We start from the raw sequence: 18615 nt of genomic DNA on the forward strand, positions 1-18615 counted from the left end.
ATTTGATGATTTAATTATGCCCATGTCAACAACACTTTGTTTGGCATAATGTTTTTGCCAGTATCGAATTTATACTTAAAGTCTGGTTTAGACGACCTTTGTTGCAAAGTCAACACATAACCATTTTGTACTAAGTTCAGTGTAGCTATTTATCCAAGTTCATTGTATATAAATGGGTGCCCGTAATAATAATATTATTCAACTTTTTTTTTTAATTTCTCTGATTTATGCTTTACATAACTGAGCCTATAATGGAGTTTATGTGTGTTTTGACTCCTGTGTCGAACGCGCATTTACTCTTATCATGTGAAACTGCTCCGCATTTTGGTACATCTTATTTATTTATTTGTGTTGATTATTTTTTGCCTCTTTGTCGTTTTACTTGTGTTCCGCGTTGTTGATAGCCAACCAGAGATACAGCGGGAGAACCGTTATCTAAATCAGCATTAGGTTGATGGTTAAGACTAAGAGCTATGTATTGTTTGGTAACATCGTAAGAGACTGTGATGGAATAGGGCAGTGGTTATTAAACTTTTTGAGTCTTGCCACCTTCGGAAAACTTCGCGCCCCCTTATTGCTTCGAAAAAAGCCAAAAGTCATTCCTTCCAGACATGCTCACAAGCAACAGGTTGAAAATACAGTTTACAAAATGAAGAAATGCGAATAATTATATAAAAAAGTAAAGCAGTTCACGTTCTAACAGCTGTTATGTGCATATGGACCTTACCCCGACCCTTAAGACCTGAAATTGCAAAATTTCAAAAGACTTACTTCTTCAAAGGTATCTAGAAGAAATTCCTGCATTGATGATGGGTTATAAGCCCGCCTTCTCTATCATGAGCAAGTTGTGTAAGTAAACAACATCAATGCTTTCTTTTCTGGGATAAATCTCAAAGCGTAGAGCCAATGGCTTTTTCATGTCGTCCCAATGTAACATGGAAAATATATATATGAAATTTTTGCCTGATTTTTGTTTGTTTCATCACTCAAAATGTTTGTTTACACAGCAAATCAGATTTCGGACTGGTTCTACAATTAATTAATGCCTACATTTATGCTTCAAACATCGAATAACGCTAGACAGCATAGAAGGGCAAATGGTTAACGAGTAAGTGACGCGTTATGGGTCTATGGGAGTATTGCAGTGGAAAATTCCCTTTCTTGCATACTGCATTCATTAGGGCTGGGAATGGTTAACCGATTTTGGATGGTTAACGGTCACGATTTACTTTAACCGTTAACTGACATCTCAGGTACAAATCATATTTATAATGTACAATTCTTTCAAAAATGATTACGTCATCGCAAATTTATCTCCTGTGGCGTTTAATTCAAAAGAATATCGCTAACTATGTTGGTGAGGACCTAATAAATGAGAAAAACAATTGAAGTACCAAGATTGCCGATTATGAAAATTTGACAATAATAAATTTATGAATCAGTTTTTGGTCGAAATATATTGTTCACGATTTTATTTCAAAATCGTATATTCAATGTCAGCCAACAAGTGCGTAGTTGATGCTGTTTTTCTTTATATATTTCAAAGTTGAATTGTAACATCAAACACTAAAAATTTGTCACATAAATTACATATAATAACGGAATCGGGTTTTACCGAGCAGCGGAGCGATCACGAAACTATCTCGATTCGTAAATAATTTCGAGCGATACCGGGATAAGGTCACGCGAAATTGCTTTGTAACCATTGTGACGTAACAGGCTAAAATTATAAATTAATATGTGAAAGTCACGCTGCGGTTAACCGGTTAATTTTAGCCGGTAAACGGTTAAAGTGTTTCCCTGATTTTCCCAGCCATCATACAGACCATAAACTCATAGTTTGTATTTTCTCCAGAAAGCAAAATAAATGTTACCACACATAACAAAAAAATGAGATTCTTGGATAGATAGTACAGCTAAAAAAGCAAACTAGAATAAGGATTGCCTCAACAAAATATTTTAGCATAGATATCCACTCACTATACATACAATTTGCCTTTAAAAAAAACGATGTCACGAAAGAAGTTTAAAATACTTGTGAAGCTGGAAATAATTTTAGAACGATGGGGAGACCCCCCACAAAGACAATTTTTGAGGGGGGCTTGGATATTTACATTTCTTTTATTTTCAACATGTTTTTTGAATAAAACATAATTTTCGCCTTACGATTTGTTATTGTTAGCTAGTTATTGGCAAATTCTAAAAAGGAGTTGCGGCCAACAAGTTTCAAAAAATCAAATCTGTAAAAAAATATCTGAAACAAAATAAATACAGAGGCAGGTATAATTTGATGGATGAGATTTACGTAAATTGAAGATATAAGGCAGAGAAAAACAGATAGATGATAAAACAAAAAAAATGTACAGTGTAGTAATATCATTACATTGGCTATGCCGTACAAATGAAAACATGATTAACTCTACAACTTAAAGGGTGATTGATGATTCAAGGAAAAATTCATACCAAGTAAAAAATAAGATAATCCTATTAAAATGGATTCTACAAAAAAACAAATAAACCTTATAATTCTCTAAACAATCAATGAGCATCAAGTTGTTTAGTAAAAAATACTTGCAGCCATGTATAAATCATTCCTTCACAAAAGATTTGCTGATGGTTGCAATCAATTTCTTACATAGGGTTTACAGCACGAGTGCCCATATTCACTTGAATAACCTTTACTTAAATACAAAATAAAAATAACTAAAGAAAAGATATGAACATAATTTAGCCTATCACTGCTTAAGAGTAAAGAACAAACATCAGAATTTCATTTTGAGATGTCATTATTTGATGATCAATATAATTGACCGATGCTATTATTGTTGGGTCAAAATTAGCTGATACCTTACGAACTGAATTCTAATTTGGATAATCTAGGGCCAATTTAATTGAGCTGTTGTTGGATGGATGCTATTTAGCATGTGTAAGAAAAACTGTTTCCATACTGTTTTAAAACAATAAGTCAATAAGAAGCAACTTTTAGGATAAGTATAACATTTACCGGAGTCGTGACGAGCAAGTTTGATCAAAGTATGGGACATATTTGGGAAGTGCTAATAAGGCATGGCCATCCTTGGAATGACAATGGAAAAATGAAATTTTAATGGTTGATACAATAACTCCTTAAAATTTTTACTAAATGACTGCTAAACATTAAATCATTATTATCTGCATAAAAATATTCTGAATATATATATTATATGATTAAATAATTATTAGTCTGGTCACACGTTATGATTGCATAGTATGTGATCTTACAGCGGGTTTAGAGAAACATTATTTCACTAATAAGTCAAACCTTTCCGAATATTTACATATTTGGAATTGAACAGTGATCAAGGCAACAACCGAATAGCTTTTTAAATTGACATCAAGCCTTGTGAAGTATGTATCGTCATCTAGGATTAGAACACCTGAAAGAAGGTTAATCTGTAAAATATTTTCGATGAGGCATTAACGATTTTTAAACAAGAAAATTAGCCGAAACCTGATTTGAAATTTTCCAAAAAGTCTAAAATTGTCCAATTTTTTGAGTCAATAAATATCATGTCAATAAAGATAATCTAGTCAGAAGATATTTTCTGTAAGACTAGACTAAAAACTAATTGATATATCATTTGGAGAAATAAATATATATTTTCATTATAAAGACAGCGGCTACTAAATGTCCACACTTGGTATAATCATAAATGATTTCATCTAGAATTTATTAGGAGCACTTGGAAATTTAAACCCAAATTTAGCACAGTCTAAAGAATAGGCTTCGCAAAATGCATAACATACTCTATTGCAGTGGTTTTCAACCTTTTTCTATCCGGGGAACACTTTTTAGATCATAAATTGTATCATAAACACCAAATGATTGTTAAAGATATTTCGGAAATAGACGATTAATTAATAATTACCTTCAGTAATTTTGGCATAGAAAAGAAATATCAAAATGAACAATAGCTTGTAGACTAGAGTTGGAAAAATACGTAACCAATTTAAATTTAGGATAAGAAGAGCTTAGGTATGAATGAGGGTTGTTAATATCAGACCGCAAAAGGCTGACAAAAACGTAATTCGATTTCTACTTGACTTTGTCATGATTTAATTTTGTTTAATTTGTAACAATTATTTTAACAATTTTTCGCGGGACATCTGAAGATCCCGTTCCACGGAACACCAGTTGAAAACCACTGCATAATTGCATAGCCCGCAACCAAGGCCAGGTCGTTATGGAATGTAAATTTAGACTTGGGTAGTAGGGCAGACTCTGCATAGCAAAACAATTAATAAAAATGTAAGGTCACTATAATCTCTGTTTGCAAACACATATTCAAATATATAAAGAACATTCAGAAAACAAAAAAACCGAAACACAATGTTAAGTGGCGGTGAAAAGTCATGGAAGAATAGTGAATCTCTAATTTAAAACTTTTATAATAAATAAAGAGTCTATTAAAAGTATATATGTACATATAAACAAACAACATGCATGAGAAAAAAGGCGAAAATTATTTTGGCCATGATTGTCAACTACAACTCTGCAAAAGCATAGCTGATGGCAAAGTATTAAAATTTTTCTTCGATCCAATTGAATAATGAAATATTTGTCTATTGCTCACATTTCCAGTATGCAATATTTCAAAAAGTTTCGAAAAAGCCATTGAATCAAATTCATGATTCAAGAATATAGAAGGCAATAGGGAATAGCAGTTCTGGCAGTTTCAATTCTGCAATTTCAATTTTAAAATAGGTGGATATTAAAAAAAAAAAAAGAACTTCATGATGCACTGCAATTACAACTTTTGATTAGATAGTTCTGTAAGATTACCGTAATTTAAGGACCACAAGGCTCACTCTGAATCCGATTTTTTCCTAAAAAATCAATCGCGCCTAATAAGCCGGTGTACCCAGTATATGGATCAGGTAGTACTTTATTGCCTTCACTCGAAACCAGTACTATTTTTTTTATAAATAACCAGACATCTTAAACTGCTCGAAACTGTTGTGTCTCATAATCCAGTAGACCCTATGGTATGTAAGTTACAGTTTATACTTTCCAATCTTTCTTATGAGTTATGACTAATGATTAAATAAATAGTCAAGTTTCACATGATTGAAAACTGTTTACCCTGACACTGCAGCACTCATAACGGGAGAATCAGATAACATCAAAAATAATTTCATTGCTGATTTCAAGTGACACAATTCAGAGAATAAATTTTCAATACTAATAATGAGTTACATTTAATGTTTTACTAGAAAATTTTCCATTATATTGCACTGGGATCTTAGCTTTATTGCATATTTGAATGGACTTATTTGTATCTTGGATTTCTTGGTGGTACATTCGGTCGATGAAACTCTTGATCATCTCGTGGTGGCACAGGTGGTGGAGCTTCAGCGCCATGACTGTACATAGGGCCACTGCTGCCATGGCTGTATGCGGCACCACTGCTGCCATGACTGTATGCGGCGCCACTGCTGCCATGACTGTATGGATTCCAAGGTTCAGGGTGACTTGGCATCACTTGACTGGAAAGGAAATTAATATCTAACATGAGACAATAGTTTAGATTTTGGCTAATTAGTTCTGTTATTGTTATATTATATTTTCCTATGATATGTTCATAAAGTCCAAACATGTAATAGATAGAAATGCTTAGAAATTCAGAGTGTTTTGAAAGGATTTTAATATCCCTTGTTCTACATAATGCAGAAATGTGAGTACTTGCACTTTTCTTGGTAGCATTTTCACATATATTCTTCGACTTACCACAAGCAATTTTGCTTTCAAGTGGATGAGAACTGTACAAAATGCCTTAGCATGTGCAACATTCACTAAGCACCAAATTGTATGCATACCTGGTAGTCAAAGGTCGACCAAATTCTGACATGCTGTTGTTTTTAGTGGGGCGTGGGGGCAATGGACTGTTTGCTCTTGCATGAATGGATGCTAATATAGAACCAAGCGGTGGGTTACTGCCCTCTGATCCTGTAGATTTGATCGAAGAACCCTTAAAATAGAAGCAGAACAATAATTAAAAGTTCCAAAGTCAATGCTTTGAATAAGCAATATTATTATACTTCGAGTTACGCTGATAAGAATTATCAGCTTCCAATAAGTCTATTTACAGTCTTGTTATAGGGACATAAGCAATACCACTATCAGGAACTTATAAAATAGTAAAGCTATGTGGTCAGGAAAGATGCCAGCTCTATCAAAACCAGGGGCCTTAAATCCCAATATTGACCACTTTAGAGCTTACTTGTGGCGGTGCAAATAGAAGACAAAATGATGAAATTGGAGTTTAAAATAAAAATATGAAAGTAACATAAATTTGAAAGCTGTTACTGCTATTTGGTGTCATCGTGATAGACAATACAATCGCTTGATATTTATCTTTTCAGTTCAATCTGGATTTTTTAAACATAAGTAAATCATTTGTTTAATGAAATATCAATGAATAATTCAGAATGTGATTATGTAACTAATCCATTTCGAGTTTATTTTTTTGAGCTAAGTATCTGACTGTCATGTTTTAATAATACTTTTATAACAAAAATCAAACAAACCGTTGAGCTGAGAGACAATCTTGATAATCTATCTGACATATTATCTGGTGTAGAGGGAGGTGGCCTACCCCGAACAAATGATGGATGTTTCTGGTGAAGAGAACAAAATATTTTTAAGGTTTAAAATTTGGACAGAGTAAGAGAGGATGTAACATTGGTAATTAGTGAAACATTTTTAGTTCATTTATGAGTCTCCTAAAGCACAAAAAAAAAAAAATTGCTGGACCATACAGCCAGCCTGACACTTCATTTAGTAAATAATAAACAGTGATGTTATAAAAATATGTATATTTTATCAATAATATTTTTGCATCAACAACTATTTATACAAAATTGTCAACAACAGTGGTAAAAGATACAATTTATCTGTTAAATCCAAACACCGAAGTTATTTTCACAGTTTTGCCCTCGAAAAAATTCACGTAATTTAGACTTTGTGAAATTTTCTTAATGACATACCTTGAAGCTGTTTCCAAAAGAATTTCTGCTTGGTCCGTGTGAATCTGAAAACATTTGAATTTTCAATTTGAGAATTGCCAAGCAAATTTTAATGATCATGATTCAATATTCTACATTCTAAGCTTACTTTTGACAAATTTTATTTTACAGAATGGAATTAAATTTTAAATTTTATCCAAAAATAACACTTGAAAGCAAATTTTTAATATTGAGCATATTTTCATATACAATGAAATGAAATTTTTATAAATCTCTTCAATTATTATAGTCAATTACGTTTTGAACTATTAACTCAACACACACAACAAATAATCAAAAAAATTGGATACAAAAAGTAGTTTATACTTACATTCATTTTGTCTTGTTATGTCACCTCGTCGCTCAATACTAGATCTGTTTGGCTGTGAAAACATAAATTAAATTTTTGAACTAGAAAGTAGACCACTCGATTCTGGGAATTGTTACTTTCTCAAACAATAAATAATGATAAATTGTGGTGTTTTCCAAAATTTGAATATTTTCATATTTATCAACAGGACAATGAGGCATATGAATATGTGGCAAACATACTTGGCTTGAACATTTGAACAGTGAAGCAAACAGCTACATATGGGCTACATCCGTGCTGACAGTACATCATCAATGATTGTAAAAAAATTCACAAACCGACAACAGTAATTATTCAATATTTTTTTAAATTAAATTCTCAAATTTTAAAACGAATAAACACAAATTTGATAAACTAAATATGATTATTTTTAAATCCTATCACTATTTACAGTTTTTTCTCCGATTCCTCCATAAGCATCCACCATGACCTCTCGTCTAGTCTTAAGCAAGACTTTGTCATACGTTGACGATCCTGCGACGAGAGGTTCTGATATTTTGATGGAACCACTGTCTCCTCGTTGCTTTCTTTCGTCTCTACTTTTCATCAAACTAATTCTTAGTCTATGTAGATTTTCTTGTTGATACTGGAATGAAGCTGCAGTCTCTTTGTGTTTTCTCTCCCATTCTTTGAAGCGAAAAACGGCCTAAAATAGCCAATGTAATATACATAATGAAAGATATAGAAAATTGCAGTACAGATTTATATTGCAAAATTCAGAGAATTCAAAGTCAATTAAAGTTGTATGCAGTTAAGACATTATTTATTGTTTTTAATTACTGTGAATAGTTTATGTTAAAACATGATTCATTTAAAATTTGTCGCATGACATGAATTTTGTTTTGATTATTAATTTTAGTAACTTACTTCGTAAAGTTCTTCAAGTTATAACCAGTGCTGCGGAGCTGGTTTGAAATCACAATGGTTACATCTCCGGTGCTCAATTTTTTTATTTCTGAGCCGAGCTCAACTTCGGTGCCATTGGTGTATTTTGGCATGACTATTACTATGAAACAACAGCCTAAATATAGTTCCACATCAAATTTCAAAATCAAGCTTTTATTTATACAAATTAAACTTGAAACTTTCAAATTAAGATTAGTCAGTCAATAAAAAGCAACATTTTACCTGATTGATTGTAAGTTCTCCCAATTTTACTTTCTTTTGCAATGAAATTAACTCTTCTTGTGCTGGAGACATATTGGATGAAAACTTTGGGAGTGTCACTGAATAAAAATATGAGCAATTCAATTGCTGCAGCATATATAAATAACTATGTATACTCAGAAGTTTGGGGCAGAATTAGCAGGTACCTAACACATAGCGTAAATGAGGTAGCCTACCTATACAAGATGTTTACACCTCTAACTCAACTAACAACGCACTTGGGATTACTGCAATTTTCTATTCAGTTTAGCCTGCCAAATTTTTTAAATCTAATGTGTGATGCAGGTGATTTGAAGGAAGGCTTGAATTGAAGACTTTTAACCTACATATCCATTAACCTATCGCTATAGTGAATCAATCAAAACATGATGATAAAACTACGACAAACTATCAAGAAAGATAGTATTTTAACTATAGTGTCATGTGTCATGACAATTTGGGATATTTCAACCACAGACCCGTAGTACTTTGTATTTTGATAAAATAAAAGCTTCCAAAACTGAGTAATTAGGATTTCAAACATACACATTGCAGTTTGTGGGTCAATTGATTCTCTGGGTGGTAGCTTTGGTTCTCTTGGTGGTGGAAGAGGAGGTTCTTCATTCACAGGTGCTGAAAACATTTTAACAATCAGGTATAAAAAATTTCTCAACTAAGATTTAACGGATAATATGTTATCAATCATTATTAAACAAAATAATTTCTGTGTGATATTTCATTTTATAGAAATTAACAATTTTTAGTAATCTAATGCCAAATTGATGCCACTGGTTATAATTTTTTTCAAGAACTGCATTTATACGGAATTCTCTACCTCATGAGTGTTTTCCTAATTATATTGAGCGGAACTACTTTGAGACTCTCACCAATCGATATTTACTAACATGCAATTCTATACTAATATCCCTATAGTCTTAGTAGCTCTTCGCATCATTTGTAACTTCGCTCAGATACCAATTTCTGAGTGAGTGTGCATAACTTTGCTTTGAGCAAAATAACTATTTTAAACTTTATAAATTTATCTGTTAATGATTAATTGTCGATTTGATTTAAAAAAAAAGTTGCAGAAAATCAGGATATCTTTTAATAATTTGCATTTGATTGACAGTTCCATAAAATTCAGATTTAAAATTAGGTGTGCATAAAACAAAACCATTTATCGTTATCCAAACATGGCTCAACATTGAAATAAATATTATGAACAATGTTAAAGCAGCGTGAAAAAAATATTGAATACAATATTACAAATTACAATGTGTAAGCTTAATTAATAGGAGTGTTTTTTGATATCCGTTGCATTACTACGACTCAAACTCAAAAGGTTATAATAATAGTCGTATAGATATAGAATGTAATTTAACTTTTGACAACAAATGATGAACTGATAACAAATGATCAGGCGTAAATTCCATTATAAAATATATTTTTCTGAAAAAAAAACATACAATTTAAATCATGATCGTTAGTTAATTTAATTTCTGGTATATGACAAAGTTATCGGAAGCAGAAATTAAAAGATTCAATACCATTGATGACGATGACAGATACATACATGACTTACATGTTATGCGAATAATGCCCATTACGGTAGAGCGAGTTCAATTGTACATATCTTAAATGTAGTTATCATTGGCGTAATGAACTTACCACACATAAAAGTACTTTTACGTCTTTCACCAGGAATAGGAGGTATTTGTAACGGGCTATCAAGCATCTCATATTCTTTTTCTGGCTCATCGCCTTGTAACAAAAAAATGGAAACAAAAATGAACAGAAAATGTAGAACAAAATACCAAATGACAAACGATATAGAATAATTAGACATATTGTGGAGAATGGAGATTGTATTATTGGACATAGTATTAATGCTTGTATCATGAAATAAATTTTCACAGACTCGTAACATGAACAAAAACATCATCAGTCGATAGAATTTCAAAATATAACAAGGATTGTCAGATAAATTTAAACTGAATTGATTCAAAATAAAGTTTTGAAAATATATTAGAAACGAATGTAGAATATAAAAAATACTGATTAAATGAGAGTTAGTTAACTCAATAAGGATTTTGTTGCTTGTTAGGTTTGGTATTGATTTTGTTCAAAATATCTGGGTAAAACTAATGGAATCGATGATCATAAAATTGTTAAAAATACATGATTCAGAAGTAAAATTAACAACAAATAGTCTTTTGAATCACATACAAGCTATATACTTTAAAATGATGTTCCTACATGCCTTTTATTCTGGACAAGGTTATGTAGCACTAGCCCCTAATAGTAAAGAGCTAGTTTTTAAAAAAGCCCAAAATCTTATACCTTAGGTGAGGTGGTGGACATAGAAGTTCAACTCAAAATTTTAACATTCGATACCAATAGTCACGTCTGCTTATAAGCTTGTACTGCTTGTAAGTGTGCTATGCAGTTTATGGTATAATGCCATTTATTACAAAAAAAATTACCAAATGTTCAAGATGGCACTCTTCAAATCACTATGTTTTATTTGATCCAATCTCATTATATAATATATTCTATATATATATAATATTAAATATATTTATATAATCTAAACTCATGATATAATATGTTCTCACCTTCCAAAATTCTTCTCAAGGTGTAATCATAATCAACACTCTGTGGCAGATCATGTGATACGGCTGCTGGTTGCATAGGTACATAACCTGGAGGTGTGTTCACATTTGACATAAAACCATCCCCAATGGCCACATAGATACTGAAAGTAAATTGAAAGTTTATATTACTTAGACATTTAATTTGTGGTATCAGTATGAAAAAAATATACCTTATTTTTATGACCTACAAATAATAAATTTAGTATTTTTTAAATTTCGCCAGTGATATAAGATGAAGATGCATACACAATTTGATGAAGCAAAGTACAGGGCATGAAAAATAGCATTGGCATATGACTCCTGTTATGTGTATGGGATGTATCTTTTTGGTTTTCAACAGGTTATCATTGGTTATTCCCTAATACTAGAGTGATTATTGAAAGCGTGGAGGTTAATCACTTTTATGTTACCAGCCTGAATGGAGCAGGTTTTACCAAAAACAAAATAAAAAATGACATGGTTTGAAATTGAGTGACCTTTCTTTGTTAATAATGAATTTAGATCAGGCAAAACATAATGAACTCTGATTTGATCGCGTGTGATCGTGATTGTGTGTGATGTATAAATTCATACTTCCTATCCTGTCCTTCCTGAGCATATTGTTTCAAAAAGCAAGCCAGGAAGGCCATTGTAAATTTTCACATTATCACAACGATTACTACAAAGCTTATTAAATAGATGTATAGTATGCAGTGATGTTCTATAAGCAAAGCTCAAAAAAGCGACATTCATTTAATTGCTTGCAATAGCCCTTCATGTCAGAAATAAAATTAATAGTAATGCTAATGACGGTTTCGTTCAAAAGATCAAGTATTCACTGGGGGAGATGTTATGACACAGTCAAACTGTTAAATACAAGGACAGCAACCCTGAAGAATGTAACATAGAAAATGTAATACAATACTATTTGAACTCTTATTGGTACAAAACGAATAAAATTCAGGAAGTTAAAATAGTTCAAATAGTCATGGATAGTTCAGAGGTCACGTTCTGTTTTTTTCATGAATACAGAATAGAACAATCTTGCTGAATAGAATTTTTTATATATGATATCAATCTTACTCTTCAGGAATGCCGACGTCTCCTGCGAAGCTTAAATATTGCCCGTACACCATACTTGACATGATTTCAGACGTTTGCATATTGCCTTTGTTGCCATAATTATCGTGAACCATCGCTGCTACTTCCTTAAAAAATAGGAATTGAATAGTTGTAAAACATTGGCCGTCAGGTTACGATATTATATAATAATGTAAAACTTATGTTAACCTTCCTAAAAATGATAAAATGAAACTAAGTTTCAAAAGTATTTGCTATGATAATCATGGATGTTCGAAAGGAGTGGATTCAAAATTATTCATATTTATCTCACATTATGATTAAAAAAGACTTTCATTTAATTTCTGAAAACCAATAAGCTTGAAACCAATTTAATGACTGTTGATTTTCAATTTCCCCAATTTTCAGAAATAAATTTATTGAATATACGTCGATTTCTACATGCTTTTTGTTGAATAGACTCGAATTAAAAAATATTGAATAATCCATGTTTGAAAATATTATTTTAGATTGTATTGGAATGAAGAATGGTTTGGTTTCAGCAATTTCTGATGATAATATTGTAAAATGTCATATTCTCTTGAGCATTGAGCATTTTGACATTATTAAAACCCACAATTATATGGAAATTTCTGTGAATACCAAGTGTAGATAAATTGTATCGTTTTTGATGATATTGTTGAAACTATTATCCTAAAAGGAAAATCTATTAGATGTCATTGAGGCAGAAGAAATCTAATATAATAGGAATACCAAGAATTTGCATTTAGTTGAAACAAAATAGTTCCTGGCATTTTATTCTGGCGGCAACACAATGCCATCATTGATATTCAAACCATTATAACTATCGTAACATATGGTCTAAAATGAATGCTTACTGGTGATAAGTTACAGGAAGCAGACACTGGTTAGATGGCTTTCATCGTTGAAAGTGCACATAATGGTTTTCGTACAATCAGGTGCGATGCCATGAAAATCAAACAGTACGGGCATGGCGCGTGATGGTACTAGACCAGAATAGCAATTTAATCCAATTTTGAAAATACTAAACAATATCGTGTCTTATAGGAAATTTTAATAATGATACTAATTGTCACATTGTTAGTAAACTGAAAATTATTTTATGTACAACTCTACACATGTTATTAACCGTGTTGCAAATCTGTTCTGTCAATACTAAAACTAGACGCGCGCTTTATATACAGATACTACAAATAGAGGGAAACCGTACTGAAATAGAGAGTCAGCCCTGAGTCATCGTGCAATATCCTATCCTTTATAAGATCATATGGGGGTATTTCCATTCTTCCTGATTCTATTCTATATAATTTGAGAAGTTCGTAGTCAGCAGAGTTGACAGCTCATGAGAATGTATTGTACCATCTAAACCGTGGTACAACATTTTAGTCTTGCTTTAAGAAAGCAGAAATCCCCTGCCAGTACCACGGAGTGAAATAGTACTTTCATTCTCACGTAATAATACAATGATGCTATCTTTGTGTCGTAATATGGAAATTTTTAGTACAAAAAATTTTGATCAATAGTTATTTCAAGTAAAATTTTTGATAGCATAGAATCAAACAATAAAATTTTCATAAAACATTACACTGCAAGCTTACAGTTTTTGCATATTTGAGATCATATAACCTAGATGTTTTCGAAACTTCATGAGTTGTCAGTTTACATTCTGAATCAAAAAATCACGGCGCATTGAAAAAAAATTTTGACACTATTGACATGAAATTACAGCAAGGAAAAGTTTTAATTTACATGTACATTTAATCAATGCCATATGTCAGTTAACTTTCGTGCCCATAAATAATTACGATGTGGCTAAATGTTTGATATAATCAGCCGAAAAAATCTAATCTCATTATTTATAACAATTTTTATCGCTTTATGTAAAGTTGTAAATAAAGATAGAAATAATTTTTGGGGAATGGATTGATTTTTTAATAGGCGTACTCAAAATCATTTTGTAACACACAAACACAAACACCTTGTCAAGTACAGTTTGGGAACCACTGCACAAAAATAATTTGAAATTGTTAACTTAATCAGCCATCATTTAACAATATTGATAGAAAAAAATTACCATATATGTTTGCATGAAATCTCGAAGATCCCAGTGTCCCGATTTTTCTGCCAGATTTGTGGGATAATCACCATCACAGTTCGCTGTACCGTAAGCTTGCACTGCACCAGGGCATCGTAGCAAGTTAGTTGTCAAGTCGCGAAGTCCATACATGGCAGAAAAATGGAGAAGGGTGGGAACATATTCTTCTCGATTTCCATCTAAAACAGTAATGAAATTAAATAAAATAAAAAAGTAGCTACGAGTTGATGTATTATACACTGAAACAATTTGGACCTGATGCAGTAGTAGTTGAATTCACTATTTGTTGTGAACATATTATTAATAACTATGATTAACTTATACCTTATAGTGCAGTTTTCATTGAATAAATAATAGTGAGGCACATTCAGTAAAATATAATCGAAGCAAATGCATTTTTTCCCCTTTGCAAATTTTCAAACCGATAATATATTTCGTTAATAATGTCGATCAATGAAAGAAAAGAATAAGGGAAACTTTGATTGACAGTTTCATAAACAATAACCAATCGGCAGTAAGATTATTAAATTAGGAAACGAGGTGGTTATCATATGGAAATGCGGAGGAGTTGATATTATAAAGCGGAAAAGAGGCGGACGGAATCAAAACAACGATGAACTAAAAACAATTCTGGTTGAAAAATAAACCCGTTGAAATATCTGCAAATTGATACTCTATAACCTTAATTAGCCTTGAACGAATATAAGAGCACATTTAGAATTTTTCTGTGAAGCATGTATTGTTGTGTACAATTTGAAAAATTGCAATTTTATCAATATGTTAAATGTTTGACCCCATAAGCCTGTAATACAATCCCTTTATGATGTAATATACCTTGAATGGGCCGTATTTGAATATGCCAATTTTCAAAAATCTTTGACAAAATATGTCAGAGCTCAGAGGTGACTATTAATTTTGCGAATTTCAAAGTTAATTGGAGCAAAAATGACCCTTTCTGATCATTCTGTGTGGTTAGCATATCAAGAAATGGAGAAATTCGAAAAAAAGCATGAAAAACTCTAATTAAAAAATTTCTACCAAAAATATAGTACAGAAAATACAGCAATGTCTGAAACAAAAACTGTACTACAAAGCATGGAGTCGATAACCAAGAAACAAGGAAGTCGATAATAATTCATGATCAGCATTAACCAAACAATAAGGAAGTAGATATAATTATCCTGCGAAACAAGAGAAGACGACAGTATTAGGTCATGCGCGAATCGCGATGTGATATTGTTATAAAAAGAAATTTATGATCAAAGTCTTCAGTGATAATTATTAGTTATCCTGATATTAAATAAATAACATTGTAAAAAAGTCTACAAAATGGAAAGAATTTAAATTCTTTATGCCGTTTAGAGACTTATTTTGCTGTCAGCTGACGGAAAGTCAAAAATTCATTTACACAAACAAAGAATTTTATACATACTTCACGTATTTGATCAAAAAATGCCTTCTTATAATTCGTGGTCGTTTGTGAAAAAAAATAACAGCACTGCGCAGCAATTAAACAGGGCAACAAAATAAACAAATGACTACAACTCTGATTTTTAACAATTCACTTTCAAATATATTGTTAAATTAATCCATCTTCAATTTGACAGCATTTGTAAATTTGGCTAAACAAGAAAACTTTTACAAATGGGAGCATAATAGAAGCACAAAGTAAATACAAAGTTAATACAAAAGTTATATCTGTGTGTTTGTCAATATAAAAGTATTCTTATTTGCTTGAAGTTGCATTACCACATAGTTCAACAATTTATATAAGACCTCTAAATAGTGCACAATAAGTCACATGTTAAAGTTTCAGAAGTAACGGATTGATGCTATGTAGCAATATTTGAACAATGAGTAACATTCAATTCCAAAGAACAAAAGATAGACTGTATAGTTTCTTGGTTATAGACTCCATACTTTGGAGTACAGCTTTTGTTTCAGACATTGCTGCATTTTCTGTACTGTATTTTGGGTAGAATTTTTTAAATCAGAGCTTATCATGCCTTTTTTTCGAATTTCTCCATTTCTTGATATGCTAACCACACAGAACAACATTAGGTCAGTTTTGGGTAATTTTTGCTCAAATTAACTTTGAAATTCGCAAAATTAATAGTCTCCTCTCAAAAGATAGATTGTATTGAAAATTGCTGCTCAGACATAATTGATTGCAACTTGAAAAAAAAAATTGTGATGAAAATGATATTTTACCTTGATCCTCACCCAGTTGTTGATCATTGCCGAATACAATTGACAACTTGTTGTCGGGAACATTTTTCTTGAAAGATTCTGTCAGCAATCTGATATAGAAAAAATAAAAGATATTGTAAAAACTTAATAACACACTTTATAGGAGAAATAATCATATAAATTTATAGGCCATCAGAGCCCATAATACGCACAAGAGCATATTTGCAAGAAACCTCAACAGTGCCAAAAGCTATTTTGATTATGTTTAATAAGGTCATGAATAAAACAAATTTATTAAAGAATGGAGAAAAAACTTTATAGTCATAAAATATAAATCAGGATAAAAATTTATCAACTTTAATACAATTGAAGATGAATGAATGAATACTTCATTCAGCAAAAATAACATATATGTAAATTGTGGAAATGCACATAAATAATGAAATAAAAATTTTAATAAAATCTGTCTAAAATAAAACATCGATAGTTCATATTAATAGTCACGAACAATGAATTACCTTGCCACATCGAAAAAAAATTTGAAAAAATTTAACTTTCGTTTTTATAAATATAAAACCCATCGAAAATAATAACTCATTTACCTTAGAAGACAGAGTTGAACATAGAGCTCCCGACAACTTTACTATTCAGCACAAAGTGTACTTACTCGAAAGATCGAACAGACAAACAACGAACGGTGAATACAAAATGATATCACCACTGAACAATACGATTAATATATTGCCACCCAGCCCACTCAGAATATTCTCCTATTGAAATACCAGGAAGTTAACCCATATGTGGCATCACATTGACTTCCTCCATCAAAACATCAGTTTTATCTAGTGATCAGATTTCAACTAGTTAAGTCGGCAAATATCGCCGACTAAAATGCAGATTCATGAGAAGTTTTAATATTCAAAATTTCATTATGCAACTTCCTGCTTCAAGCTGTGAAATATCATTGCTAAAACAATTTCAAGTTGAATCATGATATTCAACATTCGTATATAAAAATTTAAAAAAAATCTTGGAACATTTATAAAAATGAACAAATCAATGCATTTTGGGAGAGGAATGGCGATAAGACGACCCAACCATATGGCACACTACGCTCTCTCGTTTGAATACCAGTCCATGTCAGGTATCGGACTAACTCACTAGTTTTTCGTTCCAGATGCATAGACTTGAATGGAATGAAAATGAATAAAAATAGGATAGTTCAGTTTGGGTGATGTCTAATTCAGGTCCATTATTTTGTAGATGTAAATTATATGTATTCTATGTATTTTCTAATTCATAATATCAAAGCCATAATTTTCTATGCATATTATAAGTCAATTCAAGTAAAGTGCACATTTTAAGGTACAAATGAAAAAAAAAAGAATCGCAGTATTTTCAACTCAAGCGAGATGGATTTTGCAATCACCACCCGATTATAGTTATTTGAATTTCATCCTTTGTTCTTTATGCCACCTCGCAAAACAGCCGTCTTCCTGTTATGAGATGCCTAATGCGAGCTTGAAAAAACCCACCGAAACCGGTATCGCATTTCAACCTCGTAGGCTGGAACGCACATACATACACACAATGGATTAGACGATAAAAGGAAATTTCCGCTGTATGCAAAAAGCTATAGAACCTATTTGCCCTGGCCAAGTTTATATCAAGCTAAAGTTGCCTCATAAAAATTTATTCATGAAATAAATTAAGTATCCAGCTTGCACTTGGGCATTATAATAATGCAATTTATATTTCCAGAAAAACTAGGATACATAACCAACTAATTCTTAAAAAAGACTTTTAGCTACAAAGATATGCATTTGTTTAAACAAGGGCCGGCCAAACCCAAAACGTTTACTATTCCTAATACATACCGTAAAAGAATTTTGAAGAATAAAATATTTGTTTTACTGGGCCACATTTTAACAGTAAAATCATTACTATATCTTCAGATTTCAAAAAATCGATTTTTGCCAGAAAATAAACTTTTTATAAACTTGACACCAATTTTTACTCAAAATTGAGAACTTTAT

At 31.5% G+C, this 18615-nt stretch overlaps 1 protein-coding gene across 7 annotated transcripts in view; it reads right to left on the reverse strand.

Annotated features, from left to right (window-relative positions):
- Positions 1-1828: 1828 nt before the first annotated feature.
- The window catches only part of LOC120347653 (phosphoinositide 3-kinase adapter protein 1-like), a 34025-nt gene continuing 17238 nt past the window's right edge, over positions 1829-18615 (reverse strand). For 6 of the 7 annotated variants that reach the window (XM_039417707.2, XM_039417705.2, XM_039417704.2 and 3 more), the window contains 13 exons: positions 16601-16689; positions 14369-14568; positions 12277-12401; positions 11176-11315; positions 10229-10321; positions 9107-9193; positions 8543-8640; positions 7806-8060; positions 7376-7427; positions 7027-7070; positions 6568-6657; positions 5857-6008; positions 1829-5526 (listed from right to left, as the gene is read on the reverse strand). In XM_039417707.2, the coding sequence (XP_039273641.2) occupies positions 5310-5526; positions 5857-6008; positions 6568-6657; positions 7027-7070; positions 7376-7427; positions 7806-8060; positions 8543-8640; positions 9107-9193; positions 10229-10321; positions 11176-11315; positions 12277-12401; positions 14369-14568; positions 16601-16689 (1642 nt within the window). In that variant the 3' untranslated portion in view covers positions 1829-5309. The remainder of the gene's footprint in view (positions 5527-5856; positions 6009-6567; positions 6658-7026; positions 7071-7375; positions 7428-7805; positions 8061-8542; positions 8641-9106; positions 9194-10228; positions 10322-11175; positions 11316-12276; positions 12402-14368; positions 14569-16600; positions 16690-18615) is intronic. The other variant, XM_039417706.2, reaches the window with a different exon arrangement.

The sequence above is a fragment of the Styela clava genome, chromosome 11 (assembly GCF_964204865.1).
Source record: "Styela clava chromosome 11, kaStyClav1.hap1.2, whole genome shotgun sequence".
Classification (NCBI taxonomy): domain Eukaryota; kingdom Metazoa; phylum Chordata; class Ascidiacea; order Stolidobranchia; family Styelidae; genus Styela; species Styela clava.